Consider the following 20,811-nt stretch of genomic DNA (forward strand, 5'->3'; position numbering starts at 1 on the left):
CTTTCCTTCCTCAGGATCCCGCCTTTTGTTCCTCTTACCATCCCTGACCCATCGCCTCTCCCTCTTGGCTCTAGAAGATTCCTCTCCCACCTCTCTTTGCCCTCCGCCCGGCCAGGAGTCATCCCCTTCTCTTTTGGACTCTAGTCTATGTTGCTCTTGCCGGTCCTCGCTCCTTTTGTATTTTGCCCTCCCCCCCCACCCCCCCACCCCACCCCACCCCCGTACTTCACTCTGTTTTCCATTTCTTTTTTCTTGTTCTTCTCATCTCCTGCTGCTGACCCTGTGCTCAACTCCTCCCTCTTCACACCACCCCCTCCCCAGTTCCCTTTGCACTCCTTTGTCCACATTCCTGGTCCACAACTTCCTCTCTTCTCCCTGGCTTCGGCCCTTTCCCCCTCCCTTCCCCTTCCCCACTCCAATCCCCTGTCCTGTTCCCAGCTGTGGGGGCCAGGACTCAAGAGCCTAATGTTTGCCTCATCGTTCTGCTATGGCTTCTGGATACAGCACATCTGGATTCCGGGGCCCAGATGTGTGGTTGCCACAGCGACCTCGGTCCCTCTGGTAAATAGAGGCGCCCACCCACCCCACAGCAGAGAACAAAACAATTGTGTGACTTTCTTTTGTCACGAGATAGAAATGTCCTCCCTCCTCCCTTCTCCCCACACCCATGTCTCCAGGCAAAGGAAGTTTTAAGGGTCCAAACCCTTCCTTCTGTGGCTCTGTTGCCCCCTTTCGAGTCCTAGCCTCTTGGTTCTCTCCCATCTCTCATCTCAGGCTGTGTCTTCTCTCTGAGCTGCCCTTCCCCACCATCTCCTCAGTAGTGGAATGTTGAGTCCCCCAGCTTACACTTGGTGATTTCTTCTTACTGAATCTGCATAATAACTGGATGCAGGAAAAAGCTTCAAAAAGCCAGATCTGCCATCCTTCCTTCTCAAACAAGTTCTTCCAGAAGGCCCTTCATTTGTTTCTGCCCCAAGACTTCCATCTTTCCAAGGCTGTTTCTGGGGGAGGAGGGAATCAGAAAGCCTGGTTGAGGCCCACCTTCACCACCACTAGCAAAGTCCCTTGGACAGGTCACCTGGCATTTGTGGTCCTCCATTCCCTCAGCCACAAAGTGGGATTAATCAAATGCCTGCACTGTGTTGGAAAGTGTTTTGTCAACGGAAGCCCAGTACAACTGTTTTCGCTCTTCCCCCTCTCTGGGACTGCTCCCTTGGATCGCAGCCCCTGGCCTGTCCTCGTTCCCTCTCTTTTCTTTCCTTTAGGTCCTTGCCCTTAATTGCCCTCATTCTTCTTTGTGTTCCTTCCCTTCTCCTTGTCTTTCCCTTTCCTTCCTGTCTATACCTTTTATCCCGTATCCTCCTGAGGTCAGGACAGGAACAAGGAGGTTCATTCAAGGATGGAAGCCCAGAGCTGAAGACACCTGCTGGACTGAGGATTCTGAGACCAGCCAGAGCACGTGGACAGCTGTCAGCAACCCCGACCTCTCTACCCATCACCTGAAACACCTCAGTGAAGGCCACCAGCTCTGCCCACTAGGCCTCCCTGCCTCCACGCCTGGGGTTCCTACCAGACTCCCTTTCCCCATCCTTCTCACCCAGCCCTCTCACAGCTCGATAGTGACAAGCATTTATTAGGCATCTGTGCTGTGCAAGGTCTGGTGCTTTCCTGATGAGATGCAAACATATGTGAGACAGGAGCTCCTCCAAGAGCCTAAATCCAGGGGCTGAATCAAATTTTAGACAATGATGACCTCAGAACCTGGAATTACGTCTGTTAAGCTTCCAGTGGCTTCCTCAAATGCCATGTAACCTTGAAAATGTTAGCAACCCTACTCTCTTCTGAGACTCTGGTATCCCTTCTGTCCCTAGCCGTGGACTTCCAAAACACCCCATGGCCATCCTTAGAGCTCTCACATCTCAGGGTCTCCTGGCCACTCTGCGGACCAAGTATACTTATGGTGGCCATATTTAGTAAATAATAAAACCAAGATTAAGGCATAGGGCAAACAATGGATATGACCATGGGACAGAATTACTGAAATCCGGGAATGTAAGAGAAAATCCATCCTCTGCGCAGTCTGCTCTCCCCAAGTCATGCTGTTTCAGACCCTCCCTCGCCCTTTCATGTGCTTTCCCCTCCCTGCCCCACCCCCACCCCCCAGGATCAGAGGGAAGTTGTTACCTACTCCAGGCTCTGGGGGCTTTGGGCCAAGGCAGAGGAAGGAAGCTGAGCCCAGTTCCGTCCAAGATGCTGACTTCATCCTCCCCATCAAAGCCAGGAAAAAAACCAGCCACACACACCCAGACACACAGACACACACACCCAGACACACGGACACACATGGGGACACCCACGCGAGAGTCCGAGAGTCCGTGCAAGCCTTTGCCCCTCAGCCACAGCTTGCTAACTGGGCATGTGGCCGCCACATGCTGACCCAGGAACAACACAGCCCTGCAACCAGGCGGATCCAGTCGGGTGCAGACACCTGTGCTCCAACCCCCGTGGCAGACTCAGACACATACAGGTTCCTTCGGGTCCCTCTCACCCATCAGCTATGACGGGGCCAAGCTCTTCCCTGACGGTGAGGTTTGTACCAGGGCAGCAAGAACTCGCCTCGTGAAACCTGGGGTGGGGATGCCTCAACCTCGGCATTTCCCTTTTGTGACAAAAGTCTCTTCAGCCCCTGGTCAGGGCAGTGAGCACAAGGGGAGATGGGGCCAGAGAAACAGCCAGCAGCCTTACATGGGGGTGAGTCTGCTGCCCTGTCTTCTGGCATCGGTCTTCCTGTCTCTGCCTGAGGTCAAAGTGCTTTCTTCCTCCAGCCCCCAACATTCCCTACCCCTGCTGCTCCCCTGCAGCACCCAGATATTCACCCATTTCAGCTTTCCTCTGACTTCATCCTGCCATTCATACCCCCACCCCCATATCCTCCTCCCACCTCTAGCTCTGTCTCCATCCCTAAGCCTCTCTCCTAAACCTCCTTCTCAACTTTCTGGCTTCCCTTCCCTGTCTCCCCTGAACCCCAACTTCCTCCCCAAGTCTTACATATCCTGGTGCTCAGCCAAGCCCTTGCCCAGCCAGTACCCAAGCCTCATCTGCCGTTTCTCTGGAATTTGCTGAGGTGGGAGAATGAAAAGGGGGCAGTGATCCCAAGCTGAGAACAGGTGTGGACTGAGCAGAACAGATGGGGAGAGGCAGTGCAGGGACAGGGCAAATAGAAAGAGGAGGAGAGATGAGGCTCAGGTGGGAGCAATGGGACTAGGCAGGGATGGGTGGGGACAAGGGGTTCCAGAGAAGGCCCCATGTTGGGGAGGGATTTGGGCATGGGAAGGAGGTTTCCTTCCCCTCTCCCCACCCCCTGCCCTGCACTTCCAGGAAAGACTGGCAGGAAGAGAAAGAGCTGGTGCTGGGCAACAGGCAGGTGGGGCAAGATCCAAGCTGGAGCAAAGTGGTGGGAGAGGAGGTGACAGGGAAGGAGGGAGAGGGGCTGGCCATGGGGAAGGGTGTTGGTAGAGAGGAGAACCCCATGAGAGAGCAGGAGCAACAGGTGGGGAAAAGGTGAGGGGAAAGGAGAAATGGCATAAGGATTGGGGGTGTGAAGTTGGGCAAATATTGGGGTGGGAAGAGTACAAATGGGACGGGGAAAGGGTGTGGGAGGTAGGACCAGGGGTGCAGGGGGCAATATGAGGGTATTGTGGGACTCGGTGATCCCAGACAGGGAGGGGAGGAGGGGTGGCATGCGATGACGTTGGGAGGGCCTGGCAGGGACTAGAGGGGTGGGAGGACCTGCCCTATCTCCGCTCCCCTCCCTGACCTCATGCTGGTCCTCCCCTTCTCCTCCCCCTGCTCGCTGCAGGCTCCCTCCTTCTTGCTGTCGCTGCCGAGAGAGATCGACGGTTGGGTCGCAGTTCAGTGAGCCCCTGCTGCAGGGAACAAGCAAGGGGACCTCCAGGGAACTCGGGGCTGCCCAGGCACGGTAGCCCTGCCCTGTCTTGAGAACTCCCCTCCCAAGGTCAGGAACAGAGCAGGTGCAGAGGCACTGCAGTCTCCTGTTGCCCAGGTAAGGAACAGAGCTCTGGGAAGAACAAGGGAAGAGCTGGGAGCCGTGGGGGTTCTACCCTATCCCTGCACCCCCAGCAAAGGTGTAGCAGGAGAGCTCTCAGAAGAGCCTCACAGAGCAGAGACTTTCTGTTAGGACAGAGGAAATGGGACCTTGCACTGGGGACTAGACTCCCTGTGGATGGCGTGTCTGGAGGATGGGTCAGTGTGTGTGTGGCCAGGGGCGTGCGCACGTGCAGTGGGGGGTGTGGGTGCCAGGGTTTGGACAGGATCAGGTGGTGGCACCAGGGTGGAGGTGGTTATTGGTGAGGTAGGACTCAGCGGTGATGGTGATCGGAAGGGGGAAACCAGGGGCTAGAGGCTGAGCTAGTGGCCAGCTGAACCTCAGGAGGAAAGTGCTGGGGGAACCCCAAGTGCTCTGCTTAGAGCAGCTGAGCTAGAGCTCCCGGAAGGTGCCAGAGGGAGTCTCTCAGCATGTGGGTTGCGGGTCTGGGAGGGAGGTCTGGGGGTCTTAAGCCTTTGGGAAATGTTGAAATGGAGCAGAGTCAGGATTCCCAGGTCTGGGGAGGGCACAGAGCCTGCCGAGAGGATCCTAAAACTTGTTCTTGGCTGAGAGCTCTCCACCCATGACTCACGGTTCAGCAGGGTTGGGCTGACTGAGAGATGCCTCCGGGGGCACAGGGGCTCCATCGTCCTTCCGTCCCTGTCCAGGCTCTCCCTGCTTCTGTCTGTCTAAACCTCCCCCCACCCACTACACGTGACACGCCCTGGGTGGGGTGGGCGGGCGGGCCCCTTATCTCGCCTGGAAAGAATTTAATGGCTTGGAAACAACTGGAAATGGAACTGAGAGGAACTACTGGGAAGCAAGTCGGAAACACCGCAGCTGCCGGCTGTCTGGCTGTCCAAGCCCGCTTCCAGTCCCCGCCTGCTTCCCGCATCCCTGGCTCCCTCCCCGCCCCTCCCCTCTCTCTCTCCCTGCCTCCACTCCCTTGGGGACCTGGCATCTCAGTTCCTCAAACTCCCTTCCCCTTGAGTCCTGCTCACTCAGTGCTGGACCAGAACCTGCCTTCCTGTCTCTCGTTGCCCCCTTGCTCTTTTCCACTGGGGGCCTGGAAATCCTTTCTCTTACTTTTTCCACTCCTCTGGCCCACTAGCTCCCCAGAATGAGGGGCATCTGGATCCCCCAAATCTCCCTTCTGTGGCACCTCCTTACCTCCTGGTTCCAACCCAACATTTGGAACCCCCCTCATCTCCCTCCTTCCTCTCATGGTCCTGGAATCCTTCTACTTTCACCCCTCATGTGGCATGAGGGGCAGAGGGAAGCAGGGGGAAGCCCAGATCCCCCATCTCTGGAACATCCCTCATGGAAGCCAGCCCTTCTCCACACCTCTTGGGACCGACAGTCCCTGATGAGCGAAGTGTCAAAGTTGGCCACACCATGAATACCAGGCAAGCTGAGTCACAGCTTGGGATGATGCCCCCACCTCTGCCAGCCCTCCAACTGTGGAGAGGATGCCAAGAGGGTGAGGCCACATCCCCCCTCCCCACTGCAGAAAGGAGCCCCAGACAGCAGTAGGGGGGATGACGAGGGAGAAACACAAGAGACACCCAAGTTGTTTCCTTTCCTAGTGCTGAGAGAAGAGGGGAATTCTTCCAAGAGTTGGAAGTGGGAGGTGGAGGGGTGGCCATGACAGGGCAGGAGAGGGGATGGGGAAGGAAGCTCTCTGGGTCATGAACTGTGGAGTCTACTCCTCTCCTCTGAGACCTGCCTCACTACTTTCCAGCTTCTCTCCTTCCTGCTGCAGAGACTCTCTCCCCCTCTCCCCCAACCTGGAGAAAGATGCAAGATCCAATGGCGGGGATGGGTACTGGACAACTCGCAAAGACCCCCAGGGGTGTGGGGCACCAAGTATCTTCTTCTTCTCCCTGGAGAAGGGCCTCCTGTTTGGTTCTCCTCACTCCAACTATGTTCTGTGACTCACACAGCTGCCCTCTGAGCCGATGATAAATCCACTTTCTTAGGCATCACCCAGTGAATGAGTGTCTAGGAAACATGAAGAGATTGTGTGTGTGTGTGTGTGTGTGTGTGTGTGTGTGTGTGTGTGCCTGCAAAGACGCAGGCTGATTTGGATGGATATGTGTATCTGAGTACAAGTGTGTTCATGTTTGTGTTTGTGGATGAGTGCATACTTGGGTATATTTGTATATGTCCATGTATTTGTGTGTGCACGCACCCCTTGGTTTGCATGGCCTTAGACAGAGTGACAGGATCTGAGGGTAGGTTAGAGCCCACCTTGTACCCAAGTCTACACTCCAAGTGGATGGGCTGAGACGCCCAGGGAAGGGCCGCTGTCTGCCTGCCAGGCCTCTGCCTGGGCTTCTTGGGCCTCTTAGTGCAGAAATGCTCTTTCCCTGTCATCCAGCTTTCCTTCTGTCTCTTCTGGGCTGGTGGCAGGGTGTGATGGCTGGTAGCCCTGACACTCCTTTTTCCCAGACTCGGAGGAGAAGTTTCAGAGCAGCAAGCCAGGAAACGTGTGTGGGGGTGTGTGTGTAGGTGTGTGTGTGGGGGGTGCGGGGTGTGTGTGTATGTGTGTGTGTGTGTGTGTGTGTGTTAGGCACCGTCCCTTCCCTCCTCACCAGTCAGTGTTCCCACACTCACTCTGCCCTCCTCTCTCCAGCCTCTCTGGTCCCAAAGAGCCAGGCACCCGCCCACACCTCTCTTTAGCCCTTCACCCCAACTGAACCCTCCACATTCCGTTGCTCACCACAGCCCTCTATCCTGGCTCACCCTGAACACCTCTCTAACGCTGGTCTCCCTGTGCTCCCCAATCCTTGCCTCAATGAACAAACACAGCTGGGTGCCAGCACCCAGATCAAGAAACAGGATCTTCTTAGTACCTCAGAACTTCCCTGCCACTCCCCCCCCCCTGCCCCCCCATCACTAATCCTCCAGGAGCACCACACTGCTGACTTATGACACTACAGATTAACGTGGTCTCTCCTCAGACATACATAGAATTTTTTTAAAGATTTTACTTATTTATTTCAGAGAGGGAGAGAGAGAGAGAGCAAACATGGGTGGGGGAGGGGGAGAGGGAGAAGCAGGCTCTCCACTGAGCAGGGAGCCCGAAGCGGGGCTCAATCTCAGGACCCTGGGATCATGACCTGAGCCGAAGGCAGATGCTTAACCAGCTGAGCCACCCAGGTGCCCCCATATACATAGAATTTTACAGCACGTTCTCTTTTGTGTCTGGCTTCTTCTGCTCAACCCCGTATTGGTGAGATCCATCCATGTTACTACATAGAGTTGTGGTTTGTTCCCATTGCTTTATTTTATCTCACTGTATAAATAAACCACACTTTATTTAATCTATTCTACTGATGTGAGATATTTGGGTAGTTCCTAGTTTGGGGCTATGATGGGTATATTCCTGGGGGTGGAATTGGTGGATCAGAGTGTTGGCATATAGCTCTGGTAGATTTTGGGGATTCTGCTCAACAGTTTTCCAAAGTACTTGTACTGTCTGGCCCTGCCGGCGTCCACACCTGGCCTTCTCTCTAGCCCGGCTTCTGCCTGAGCTGCTGTTTCTGTCCAGCTTCTTGTCCCAGACACTGTCCGTGGTCCTAGCCCTGACCTTGGTCCTGTCCTTGGTTCCAGCCCTGATGGTAGTACTCAGCTTAAATTGAACTTTTCATTCACTCATATGGTCAATATTTATCAAGCACCTAATATGTGCTAGATGCAAGGATACAATAGCCAAGAAAAAAATCAAGTGCCATGCCTGCCCTCATGGACCTTATCGTCTAGTGGGTAAGATTGAGTGTGGGCAAGAAAGCATTAAAATAATCCCACCAATAAGTATATAATTATAAATTGTTATACATGCTACAAGTGGGAATTACATGGCTCTTTTTTTTTAATCAGTCCTGTTACATGGCTCTTTGATATCACATGTTAGGGGGACCTGGGCAGTAAAGTTACCCTGAGGAAGCAATGTGGGGCTGAGATATAAGGGATGAGGAGGCCACGACGAAAGGGAAGAGTGTTTCACATAGAGGGAGCACTATATACAAAAGCCTAGGGTTGGGAAGGGTGTGAGGGACGTAAGGTCCATGGGACTGGAGTGGAGAGAAGGAAGGAAGTGTTATGGGAGATGAGGTGGGAGAGGTCAGCAGGGACCAGATGATGCAGGGCTGTTTGTCAGTGTTTGAAGAGAATTTAGAAAGGAGACACTGGAGAGTTTTTAGGGGGAGCAGGACATCCTAGTTGCCTTTGTGAGATTGTAAGGGGCAAGAGTGGAAGCAGAGGGACCAGGTAGGAGGCAAACGCAGATGTCAAGCAAAAGCTAGGTGATGGCTTGATCTCTAACTCAAAGAGAGAGCGAGAGAGAGAGAGAGAAGCAAATTAAAGAGATGTTTATGAGAAGGTAAGGGCAAATATCACAAAATATGGTGGCATTGATGGCGGTTAGGTTTCTAGGTTGTTCTAGGTTTCTAGGTTTCTGGATGAATGGTGGGGCCATGAGCTGCAGTGGAGAACACAAGAGAAGGGATGGGGTACAGGAAGGGTGACCATGAGTTCAGTTTCAGACATGTTGAATTTGAGGTGCCCAAGAAGAGTCGCCAAGTAGCCAGTTGGATACATTGCTTGGAGTTAAGAGGAGATGACTGGGCTAGTTTATAAACTGGGGTATAGTTTGGAAATTAAAATCCTGGGTCTGGGTGAAAGTACCTAGATGAGTGACTAGAAAAGTAGGTCTCAACTTTGGCTGCACATTACAATCACCTGGGGTGCTTTTAAAAAATACTGAGTACAATTTAGTGCTTCCATTACTCTAGGCACACCTCAAGTGTTCAAGAGCCACATAGCTCTCCTGGCTACTGTACGGACAGCTGGATACAAAATGTTGTGAAATGGAAGATGTGGTCAACAGTGTCCAGTGATTTTTGAGACAGGTCAAGTAAGATGAAGACAAATGTCTCTCAGATTTTGTGACACTGAGATCTTTGGGCGATCTTGGGGACAGCTGTTTGATAGGTTGAAAGGAGGTGGGGCAGCCGGATGGGAGTGCACTGAGGCATGCGTGGGATGGGATATGGGGAATGGAAACAGCAAATACAGATAAATCTTTTGACAATTGAAGCCATGAAGTAGAGGAGGGAAATATGTGCTGGCTGGAGGGAGTATGAGATTGGGGAAGGTTTTGGTTGTGGTTGTTGTTGTTGTTTAGAGAGAGAACACGTGCGCGCATGTGTGTGCAAGGGAGGGGGAGGGGGCAGAGGGAGAGAGAATCTCCAGCAGACCCGAAGTGGGGCTCGATCTCAGAACCCTGAGATCATGACCTGAACCGAAGTTAAGAGTTGGATGCCTAACTGACTGAGCCACCAGGCGCCCTGTTGTTGTTTTTTTAAGATAAAAATTTCATATTATGAAATACACAAATCTAAAGTGTATAGCTCAATTAATCTTTGAATACGTATACATCTGTTTAACCACCACCCAGATCAAAGTACAAAATATTTCCAGTAATCCTGTCTTCTAATAGTAAAGAGTAACTCTGCCTGTTTTTGAAACTCATGTAAATAGCATCATTCACAAAGTTCTCTTTTTGTATCTGGTTTCTTTTGTTAGCATTATGTGTGTGAAATTGTCTTTGTTGTTACATGCAGCAAGAGGGTGTTTTCATTGCTGTGTTTCATTGTATGATTGTGCCGCAATTTGTTTATCTGTTCTATTAATGGAACTTGTTTCATTTGGCTGATATGAAGAAAATCTCATGAACATTCTTGTACATATCTTTTGGAGAATATATGCAGTCATTTCTGTTGGATATTTACCAAGAAGTGGAATTGCTGGGTTATAGGCTCTATGTCTTTGTAAATACTGCCTAACAGTTTTCCAAAGCGGGTGCACTAATTTATGCTCCTGCTTGCAGTCGATGAGAGTTCTAGTTGCTTCACATTCTTGTCAATATCAAGTAACAACAACCCCTTTAATTTTAGCCATTCTGATGGCTATATAATGGCATCTTGTTGTGGTTTTAATTTGCATTTCTCTGGTTACTAGTTTTGTTACACACCCATATATATGTTTGTTTTCCATCTGTTTATTGGTCCTTTGGATATATTCTTTTCTGGAGTACTGGTTTAAGACTTTTGTCAATTTAAAACACTGGGTTGCCTGTCTTGTTTTTGTTTGTTGTTTTTGTTTTGCAGGGGTTTCTTATTTTAGATTTTGATCCTCTCACTCACTCTCAATATCTCTCACTCTCTCTCCCACCCCCGCTACCTCTTGGCATTTCTCATATGTTTTATCCCAGTGTATGGCTTTTTTTTTTCCCCCCCAGTGTATGGCTTTTATTCTTATTCTCTAAATAGTGTCTCTGGATGACCAGAAGTGATCAATTTAATGAGTCCTAATGTATCCATCTCTTTTTTTATGGTTAAGTTTTGTGTGAAATATCTTATGCTTAAATTTTATGTGGTTAGGTGCGCCTGGGTGGCTCAGATGGGTAAGCGTCTGCCTTCGGCTCAGGTCATGATCCCAGGGCCCTAGGATCGAGTCCCGCATCGGGCTCCCTGCTAGGCGGGGAGCCTGCTTCTCCCTCTGCCTCTGCCTCTCTCTCTCTCTCTCTCTCTCTCTCTGACTCTCATGAATAAATAAATAAAACATTTTAAATAAAAAAAAATTTTATGTTGTTAGGTTTTAAGAAATCTTTGCTCTAAGGTTGTAAAAATTTTCTCCTATCTTTCATTTATACACTATTGTTCTGAAAGATATTGCTTTACCTTTCGTAATTAGGTCCATTAGATTCACTTCAAATTAATTTCTGTATGTGGACATAAGGGAGAGATAGATTTTTTTTCCATCTGGATCTTTCCTCATTTATCAAAAAGAGCATCCATTCTCTTTTTAATTGCAGTGCCGCCTTTGTATGTGGTCATGTATCTGGACACTCTTCTGTTCTATCTATCTATCCTCGCACCTTTATCAGTTTTGATATTTGGTAATGTAAGTACTGAGGAAGAAGGATATTCTCAAACGACAGGAGATACTTGAGCTCCCATAAAAGCTGACAGGAAGGATTTTGCGGAGAGTGAGGGATTGAATAAAAGGGAGAGAGAGGATAATCTTCACCTAAGAAGATAATAGGAGCTGGGTTCCAGGTGCTTGTGGAAGGATTGGCCTTGTACACTCATCCACTAATCCATTCAACGAGAATGTGTCGGGGAGCCCCCGTGTGTCAGCCACAGGCGTACAGCAGTGCCAGGACAGACAAGGTCCCTGTTTTCATGGAGTTCCCACGTTAGTAGTGGGAGACAGGTAACAGACAAGTACCCACAGGAACAGGTGATTCAGGCAGCAGTAAATGCCATGAAGAACATAGGCAGGACACTGCCTTAGAGAGCAATGGAAGCCCACTCCGACGGGGCACCAGGGAAGGTCTTGGGATGCAAGACATGTGGTAGGATTTGAACCAAGAAGGAGCCAGTCTTGAAGAGCATCCCAGACAGAAAGAATGTACAGCTAAAAGGCCCTTAGACTAATGTAAGCTTGTAGTATCTGTAGAACAAACAAAAGACCAGTGTGGGTGGACCAATAAAGAAGAAAAAGAAGGGGGCAGGGAGCTGGGTAATCAAATGACATCAGAAAGTAAATAATACATTATATGTTAAAAAAAAAAAAAAAAAGAACAAGAAGAAGTAGAAGAAGATAGCAGGAGGGGTAAAATGAAGGGGGGAAATCGGAGGGGGAGATGAACCATGAGAGACGATGGACTCTGAAAAACAAACTGAGGGTTCTAGAGGGGAGGGAGGTGGGAGGATGGGTTAGCCCGGTGATGGGTACTAAAGAGGGCACGTTCTGCATGGAGCACTGGGTGTTATACACAAATAATGAATCATGGAACACTACATCAAAAACTAATGATGTAATGTATGGTGATTAACATAACATAATAAAAAAGAAAGAAAGAAAGAAAGAAAGAAAGAAAGAAAGAAAGAAAGAAAGAAAGAAAGAAAGAAAGAAAGAAAGGTAGAGACCAAATCGGCCCAAGGAGGCTGTCCCTTAGGGTTGGGCTGAATGTGGAGTTTCCCATGCATGTGAGTTGGTAGATTAGTTGTGGGTGATGGGACTGTGGGTGTGTATATTGGGGGAGGTGGGGAGCTATCTGGTCTCCTTCTCTGTGAACCTGCTCACATGTGCCCTCTCTCCCTGCAGCCTCCTGAGTGATGCCAGCCCAATGGTTCCTAATCTCCAGACTGGTCCTCTTGGTACTGCTGGGCACAGTCAGAGCAGGCCCTTTCTCTCCACGGTCCAATGTGACACTCCCAGCCCCACGTCCCCCTCCCCAGCCGGGGGGCCACACAGTGGAGCCAATAGGGGGAAACCCCTCTTCTCAGCTTTATGAGCACACTGTGGAAGGAGGGGAGAAGCAGGTAGTTTTTACCCACCGCATCAACCTGCCCCCTTCAGCTGGCTGTGGTTGTCCCCCGGGCACGGAGCCCCCCATTCCTGCTTCAGAGGTGCAGGCCTTGAAGGTCCGGTTAGAGATCCTGGAGGAGCTGGTGAAGGGGCTGAAGGAACAGTGCACTGGGGGATGTTGTCCTGCTGCTGCCCAGGCTGGCACAGGTGAGCAGACAGATGATCAGGGGAGGGGGCACAGAAAAAGAGGAAGGTGGGCATCACTAGTCCATAAAGGACCTTGGTCTGAATTAGAAAAAGGCATCTCTTCTTCCCCTTTGGGGGTGGTGAGTGCAGCCCAGGGCACAACTCAGAGAAGCCACCAGACTAGGTGTCAGCACTTCCCTCCCCTGTCCCCAAGTATATGCTAGGGCCGTGGCAGACTACATATATTGACTAGGAGCACCTGGAAACAAAGATGACCTTATGAAATGAGCCTAGCCCTGCTGGAGGGGCGGACGGAGGGGAGCACCCTATAGGCTTGGTATCCCTCCCCAGAGAGACTGAGTCCTGCCTCTCCCTCTTACTCCAGGCCAGACGGATGTTCGTAGCCTCTGCAGTCTCCATGGCGTGTTTGACCTGAGCCGCTGTGCCTGCTCCTGCGAGCCAGGCTGGGGTGGGCCCACCTGCTCAGACCCCACAGGCGCTGGGGTGCCCCCATCCTCCCCACCCTCAGCCTCCGGGGCCTGCCCAGATGACTGCAACGATCAGGGTCGCTGTGTCCGCGGGCGCTGCGTGTGCTTCCCTGGTTACAGCGGCCCCAGCTGTGGCTGGCCCTCCTGCCCCGGGGACTGCAACGGCCGTGGGCGCTGCGTGCAGGGCGTGTGCGTGTGCCGGGCGGGCTTCTCCGGCGACGACTGCAGCCAGCGCTCCTGCCCCCGGGGCTGCAGCCAGAGGGGGCGCTGCGAGGACGGGCGCTGCGTGTGCGACCCGGGCTACGCGGGCGACGACTGCGGGGTGAGGAGCTGCCCTAGAGGTTGCAGCCAGAGGGGGCGCTGCGAGAACGGGCGCTGCGTGTGCGACCCCGGCTACGCGGGAGACGACTGCGGGGTGAGGAGCTGCCCCCGGGGCTGCAGCCAGAGGGGGCGCTGCGAGGACGGGCGCTGCGTGTGCGACCCCGGCTACACGGGCGACGACTGCGGCTCGCGGAGCTGCCGGTGGGACTGTGGCGAGGGCGGGCGCTGCGTGGACGGCCGTTGCGTGTGCTGGCCCGGGTACGCGGGCGACGACTGCAGCACCCGCACGTGCCCGCGAGACTGCCGGGGCCGCGGGCGCTGCGAGGACGGCGAGTGCATCTGCGACGCAGGCTACAGCGGGGACGATTGCGGAGTGCGCAGCTGCCCAGGCGACTGCAACCAGAGGGGCCGCTGTGAGGACGGGCGCTGCGTGTGCTGGCCCGGGTACACGGGGCCCGACTGCGGCTCGCGCGCCTGCCCCCGCGACTGTCGGGGCCGCGGGCGCTGCGAGAACGGCGTGTGCGTGTGCAACGCGGGCTACAGCGGCGAGGACTGCGGCGTGCGCAGCTGCCCCGGGGACTGTCGCGGCCGGGGCCGTTGCGAGAGTGGTCGCTGCGTGTGTTGGCCCGGGTACACAGGCCGGGACTGCGGCACGCGCGCCTGCCCTGGCGACTGTCGTGGGCGCGGGCGCTGCGTGGACGGCCGCTGCGTGTGCAACCCCGGCTTCGCGGGCGAGGACTGCGGGAGCCGTCGGTGCCCTGGGGACTGCCGCGGGCGCGGGCGCTGCGAGGATGGCGTGTGCGTGTGCAACGCGGGCTACGAGGGAGAGGACTGTGGCACGCGCAGCTGCCCGGGAGGTTGCCACGGGCGCGGCCAATGCCGGGATGGGCGCTGCGTGTGTGACGATGGCTACTCGGGCGAGGACTGCAGCGCAAGGCGGTGCCCGCTAGACTGCAGCCAGCACGGCGTGTGCCAGGACGGCGTGTGCACCTGTTGGGAGGGCTACGCAGGCGAGGACTGCGGCCTCCGTACCTGCCCCTCCAACTGCCACCAGCGCGGCCGCTGTGAGGGTGGGCGCTGCGTGTGCGACTCAGGCTACACCGGCCCCTCCTGCGCCACCCGCACCTGCCCGGCCGACTGCCGCGGCCGCGGGCGCTGTGTGCACGGCGTGTGCGTGTGCCACGTGGGCTACGGCGGCGAGGACTGTGGGCGGGAAGAGCCTCCCGCCAGTGCCTGCCCTGGCGGCTGTGGGCCCCGGGAACTGTGCCGCGCGGGCCAGTGTGTATGCGTGGAGGGCTTTCGAGGACCCGACTGCGCCACTCAGACGTGCCCTGGGGACTGCCGTGGCAGGGGAGAGTGTCGTGAGGGCAACTGCGTCTGTCAAGATGGTTATGCAGGGGAAGACTGCGGGGAAGGTGAGCACGCAGGGTCAGGGACTGGGAACCAGAGCCAGTGGGAAGGCCTGGGCCTGAGGCCTAGGAGCCCAGGGACCTGGGGGAAGAGTGAAGGAGGTCAATTATTGGGCAGGGGGATGGGGAGGGGGGGCAGTCATAGGAGCCGAGGGCCAGTGTCCACCAGGGGCAGCAGAACCACGGGGGGCATGCTTGCAGGCAGGGCCCGCTTTCAGATTTCTGATGAGCAGGTTGGCGGCTCCTTTAGTTGGTTTTAGGGAGATTCTGTGTTTCTGGAGATGGGGGAGGGAAGGTGAAGGAGCCCCCAGGGCCTGTTCAGGCCTCTGCCAGTTTTGCACCACCTCCAGAGAGGAGCAGGAACTGGGATTGATCTTATAGTGTGGCTCTGAGTAGGGGGGCCTTTGATGATAGGGGTAGGGGGTGGGGGGCTGCCTCGGACTAACCACCTTCCCATATCTCATTCTCCTGGGCAGAGGTGCCAGCCATTGAGAGCATGAGGATGCACCTCTTGGAGGAGACAACGGTTCGGACAGAGTGGACCCGGGCTCCTGGCACGGTGGATGCCTATGAAATTCAGTTCATTCCCACGGTGAGAGCTAAGCTGCAGGAGGGGGCTGAGGGAGCGCGACCCGCGGGAGGGAGTGCTCGCCTCAAGCAGGGAGTTCCAGGTAGTCAGTGGTTGAGTCCACACTGGCTAGGTTCCTGAAGCTGCCATGAAGGCCTTCTCATCCTACCCCACACTGGGTCCAGAAGGCCTCTGCAGCCTCAGGTCACTGCTGCTGGGACTACCTCTGGTGACAGTGAGCTCAGGACTTCCTGAGGCTGTCCAATCCATTGTTGGTCATCACCGGTAGTTCTTTCTGTTGTTGCTGAACCTAAATCTGCCCCATTCTACATCCATCCGTTTGCCCAGCGTCAGCATGTTGCCTTTGGTTTCCCCACAGCTTCCACCACAGGCTTTCAGGTATTTGGAGACATCGGCCATCACCGCACTCTTCATTCTCTCCAGGCCAAACCCCCTGGTTTCTTCACCCCTTTTCCCTAAGGCTTTGTTCTCTGAATTCTTCACTTCCTGGGATCCCTCCTCTAGTGTCTCATGCTTTTTGCATTTGCCCCCAAAATGTGAAGGCAGGGAGGAGTCCTGTAGTTCTCCTGGCTAACTCTGGATAGCCCGGCAATTTTCTCAGAGCTGATGTATATTAACTTGTGGTCACAAAAACTGTCAACTGTTGTTTTTTTTTTTTTTAAGATTTTATTTATTTATTTGACAGAGAGAGAGACACAGCGAGAGAGGGAACACAAGCAGGGGGAGTGGGAGAGGGAGAAGCAGGCTTTGCCGAGCAGGGAGCCCAATGTGGGGCTCGATCCCAGGACCCTGGGATCATGACCTGAGCCGAAGGCAGACGCTTAACAACCCAGGCGCCCCTGTCAACTGTTTTGATCATGTTTGTTTTTAAAGTAACTTTTATTATAAAAGTCATGTTGGCTCAGTATAGAAACTTTAGAAAATGTAAACAAGGAAAAGAGAAAGAAGAAAAAAAGAAGGAAAAAAGATGACATTCAACTATATACATTTTTTTAGCCTAAATATAGGCCTTTGCATGTGGCTCTGTTCAGTGTTATCTTTTTTGGTTTGGGCCAAGCTGTCTAGGCTGCTGCAATAATTTGAGTCTGTGAACTGGTTCTCCCGCCTCCGTGTCATCAGTGCGCTGCAAAGCATTCTTTCTGTTTCCTTCCAACTCGCTCTTAAAATATTTGGGGCACCCGAAGGACAAAACCTTGTGGCCTCTCACTAGAGACCCCCTTTTATGCAGATTGGGCTTTTTATGATGTTTGGCCTCCCAGCTCCAAACCATTTGACATTTCTACTGTCTAACTCATGTCTTCCTGCATCTTTGTGCAAACACCCTGGGTGAATAGGCCATTTACCCTAATCTCCAAAACTCTGGAAAAATAAATAACTCCCAGGGCCTAAACCCTAGGAGGGCTCTAGAACAGAAGGGACAGCTCAGAGGTGCTGGCTGCCATCTCCACCCTAATTGGCCTGGTCATTCTAAGTCTTCTTATTAGAGCCCCAAGACCAGACCCCTACCAGGCTCTGTCTCTCCTCACTGGCTGGGGGAAGCAGAGGCAGAAATTCCTACTTTGCAGCACAACCCATATAGCTTGGGTTTTTTCCTTCTGTTTAAAAGAAAAAAAAATTGTTTTTTGTTATAAAAATAATTTAATCACAAGACAGGAATTTGGCAACTAGAGAAAAAAACAAATAATTCTTGGCTGCTTCACACTAAAACAAGCACTGTTAACATTTTTAAGTGTTTCTCCCACTCTCTTTTTCTGTGTGTATGTAATTGACATAGTTCTGATCTTGAGAGGATGGGACTTTTAAAAGGAACTTCCCTAAGAACTTCAGGGAAAGAAGAATTAAAATAAACACTTGAGATAGAAAGAGCTTGCAAGGCAGCGTGGTCCTCTGCTCTTAGTAAATATGAGCCCATCTTTGGGTGTTTTCAAGATGTGCGTCTTCCCAGCTGAAGCTCTAGGCTTCCTCCCTCACCAGGGGCCAGGTGGGGTCGAGCTGGCCTGTACCCGGCTCAGCTCATCTCTGGGTATGAGCCTCTGTCACATTCTGGGTTCTCTTTGAATCCGGGTGTGGAAAAGGCTCCTGTAAAATTGGTCCCCGGACACCTCTCTTGGACTGCACATTAGCCTGTGCTACCGGCCCTCCAACTGCTTTCTAAGCTTTCTGTGGCTGCGCCCCTGCCCTGGCCAGCGCTCTCTGTCCATCCCTGCCTGGCACAGAGTATACCGGTAGCTGGCTGGCCTCTGGCACTGCCATCTTCTTAGAAGCCTATCTCCCCCTTACCCCCTTCCCTTTTCCAGAAGCACTTCTGTCTCAAAGCCCAGCCCTCTGCTGTTCCTGGCAAAGAGACACACCTAGTCACTGGAATGATCCTCAGAACACGGAAGAGGAACATTCCTCCTTCTCCCCGTATACGTGGCATTGCTACTCTGACTCAGTGGTTCTCAAACCGTATTCCCTGGACCTGCAGCATGAGCATCACCTGGAAGCTTGTTACACAGGCAGACTGTCAGACTCCAGCCCCAGATCTACTGAATTAGGAACTCTGCAGCTGGAGCCCAGTAACCTGAGCTATAACAAGCCCTCCAGGGGATTCTGTTGTACCCCAAGCCTGAGGACCACTAACTCAAGGAATGTTGTTATTTTGCAAAAGGCTGGTTCCTCTCTGGATATGAGAGGAAGCAAGAAGTAACTGAGGGAGGTGAGCCCTTGAAGAGGAGGAGGGTCAGGCACTCTTTGTCCGGGCGTATTCTGCAGCTTAGAACCTGAGCTATGCCATGTTTTCACTGGGACACAAGACCTCATGGCCTTAGAAAAGTTTGTGTTTGGGTCTGGTCTGAAAGGGGGAGGTTGGGGAGGTAAGCTCCAGGGCCCAACCAAGATGGCACCCCCCCTCCCCCCAGAACCATGAGGTTGGTATGGAGAACAGGGTTAGAAACTCACCAAGGACAATCAGTGAAGCAGCCGAGCAATCAGCAAGGGGTGCCAGCATCGGCCTAGAGAGCCTGTCTCAGACCAGACAGATGAGAGATGTGGGACTTTGAGGGGACTGTTCCCAAATGGGTCTTAGGAGAGGTGTCTAAAAGGCTCACGTAGGTGGTCTGAAGGGAGAAGGGGAACTCAAGATGGGCTTGTCTCACTAGAAGGACCAGACGTCATCAGGGAGCACCCAAGGTGTGTGTGTGTGTGGGGGGGGAGTTGGGGAGGTGTGTATGTGTGTCGGGTTGGGTTGGGGGGATTGGGGAAAGAGAAAGTTCTGGCAAGAATGAAGACTTCATAGGCCTTCAGCTGAGGCCCACCCGAGGGCTCCTAGGCTGGAGTATCCTCGGGCGGGGTGAGTAGGAGAGGAAGAGAGGGCCTGTGTGCCCAGGAAAACTTTTTGGCCAACAAAACTCTGACAAAGCTTTAGTTCATCCTCAACCCAGAAATCTCCACGTGGCCTCTCATCTGGTTTTATACTTTGGTATTTACTGTGTTGATTTCCCCACAATCTCCTTGGTTTAGGAGAGTACCTTTTGAAATTTCCAATCCTACTTGGCTGAATGGAGGTGTCCCCATCACGGCCAACATAGCTAAGCAGAACAGAGCGTCCTTATTATCTGTCCTAGCTAGACAGGCCAATGAAATTCGGGGCAGTTAGACTGCTCACAGATGTCCATTCCTCCTGTTACCCCAGTCACCGGCCCTCCAAGGAGACCCTGCCGAGGCTGGCATATTTCCTGTGGGGTCACCACGGATAATCATAATACCTTCAATGTGTACTTGGAGGGAGGTTGTTTGCTCGCAGGCACGTGTGGCACAGAGATTTGGGTAGGGATCCAATCCACCTTAAGATGTGGCCATACATTTAGCTACTAGAACATGAGCTGACGACAGGAGACATATCTTTCATCATGCCCAGCATGATGCCAGGTACGAAACTGGGAAACATCTTTGTGAAGCTTAGAGCAGATAGGCTTTGTTTTTGAGGGGCCTACAGCCATGCTCGGGAGACAAGAAGAGTGCCTAAAGGGAAATGTCAAGACAAGGGTCACAGCCACATTACCCAGCCAGGGGCAGGTGTCTGTGGGGAGGCTTAGGCTGGGGCAGATGCTGTAAGGAGGAAGTGAGACTGGGAAGGTGCGTCCCTCAGTTACTTCATCTCTTATGACAGGAGTGAGCTTGGGAGGCGGGGTAGGCAGGGTTGCCTGGGGAAAGCCAGAGGGAGGATCCTGCCGTGTGCTGGGTTGATTCTGGCAGATAGCTGATGAACCAGCTAAAAAGGTAGTTCCTGTGAGAGGGGGCTGTGCGGTCACACTGCCTGGGGGGTTGGAATCCCTGCCCCATTCTTGGTGTTGGTGACCTTGTACCTCGGTTTCTTCATCTGTCCAATGGGAATAACACGACCTCCCTCCTAAGGTTCTTTTGAGGATTAAGTGAGTTCATTTATGTAAGTTGCCTTGACCGGCGTCTGGTACAGACTAAACCTCTTAGATTACCAGCCATACCCTCCAGCCGTACTCCAAGCTCTACACAGTTCCATGTGGACAGTGCCTGGAACTGGAGAAAGAAGAGATAAGGGAGACTGAGCAGCAGGGGTGAGAGCACCAGCCCTGATCCACTTGGTGCTCTCTTTCTTGCAGACAGAGGGGGTGAGCCCCCCATTCACAGCACGGGTACCCAGCTCTGCCTCAGCCTATGACCAGAGAGGACTGGCGCCTGGGCAGGAGTACCAGGTCACGGTCCGCGCCCTTCGAGGGACTAGCTGGGGCCCTTCTGCCTCCAAGACCATCACCACCAGTGAGAGCTGGGGCTGTGGGCAGGGTCCTGGTTGGAGAGCTGGATTTGAGGGGGGTGGCTGGGAAGGCAGAAGTGAGGGGTGGGGTAGGGACAAAGCTCTGAGAGGGAAAGCTGGTGACTGAAGGACCAGACTCCCACCTGATCCCTCTTCTCTCTAACCTGGCTAGTGATCGATGGCCCACAAGACCTCCGAGTGGTAGCTGTGACACCAACCACACTGGAGCTCAGCTGGCTGCAACCCCAGGCTGAGGTGGACCAGTTCGTGGTGTCCTATGTCAGCGCCGGCAACCAGAGGGTGCGGCTGGAGGTGCCCTCTGAGGCAGACAGGACGGTGCTGACCGACCTGATGCCAGGCGTGGAATATGTAGTGACCGTCACGGCAGAGCGGGGCCGGGCAGTAAGCTACCCGGCTTCTGTCAGGGCGAACACAGGTATGGCTGGCCAGGGCTTAGCGAAGGGCCCGGTTTCTTTGTGTAGCAGCCCCTTCCTTGGGAGCCCATGTCTAGGGTTCCCAGGCTCCTCTGAATGCACCTTGGCAGGGTGTGTGGTAAAGCA

At 53.3% G+C, this 20,811-nt stretch overlaps 1 protein-coding gene across 6 annotated transcripts in view; it reads left to right on the plus strand.

The window, feature by feature from the left end:
• The first annotated feature begins 3,859 nt into the window (after positions 1-3,859).
• The window catches only part of TNXB (tenascin XB), a 55,993-nt gene continuing 39,041 nt past the window's right edge, over positions 3,860-20,811 (plus strand). For all 6 annotated transcript variants that reach the window (XM_036108201.2, XM_036108204.2, XM_036108203.2 and 3 more), the window contains exons 1-6: positions 3,860-4,063; positions 12,284-12,694; positions 13,059-14,897; positions 15,368-15,483; positions 20,100-20,256; positions 20,424-20,687. In XM_036108201.2, the coding sequence (XP_035964094.2) occupies positions 12,295-12,694; positions 13,059-14,897; positions 15,368-15,483; positions 20,100-20,256; positions 20,424-20,687 (2,776 nt within the window). In that variant the 5' untranslated portion in view covers positions 3,860-4,063; positions 12,284-12,294. The remainder of the gene's footprint in view (positions 4,064-12,283; positions 12,695-13,058; positions 14,898-15,367; positions 15,484-20,099; positions 20,257-20,423; positions 20,688-20,811) is intronic.

The sequence above is a fragment of the Halichoerus grypus genome, chromosome 9 (genome assembly GCF_964656455.1).
Source record: "Halichoerus grypus chromosome 9, mHalGry1.hap1.1, whole genome shotgun sequence".
NCBI lineage: Eukaryota > Metazoa > Chordata > Mammalia > Carnivora > Phocidae > Halichoerus > Halichoerus grypus.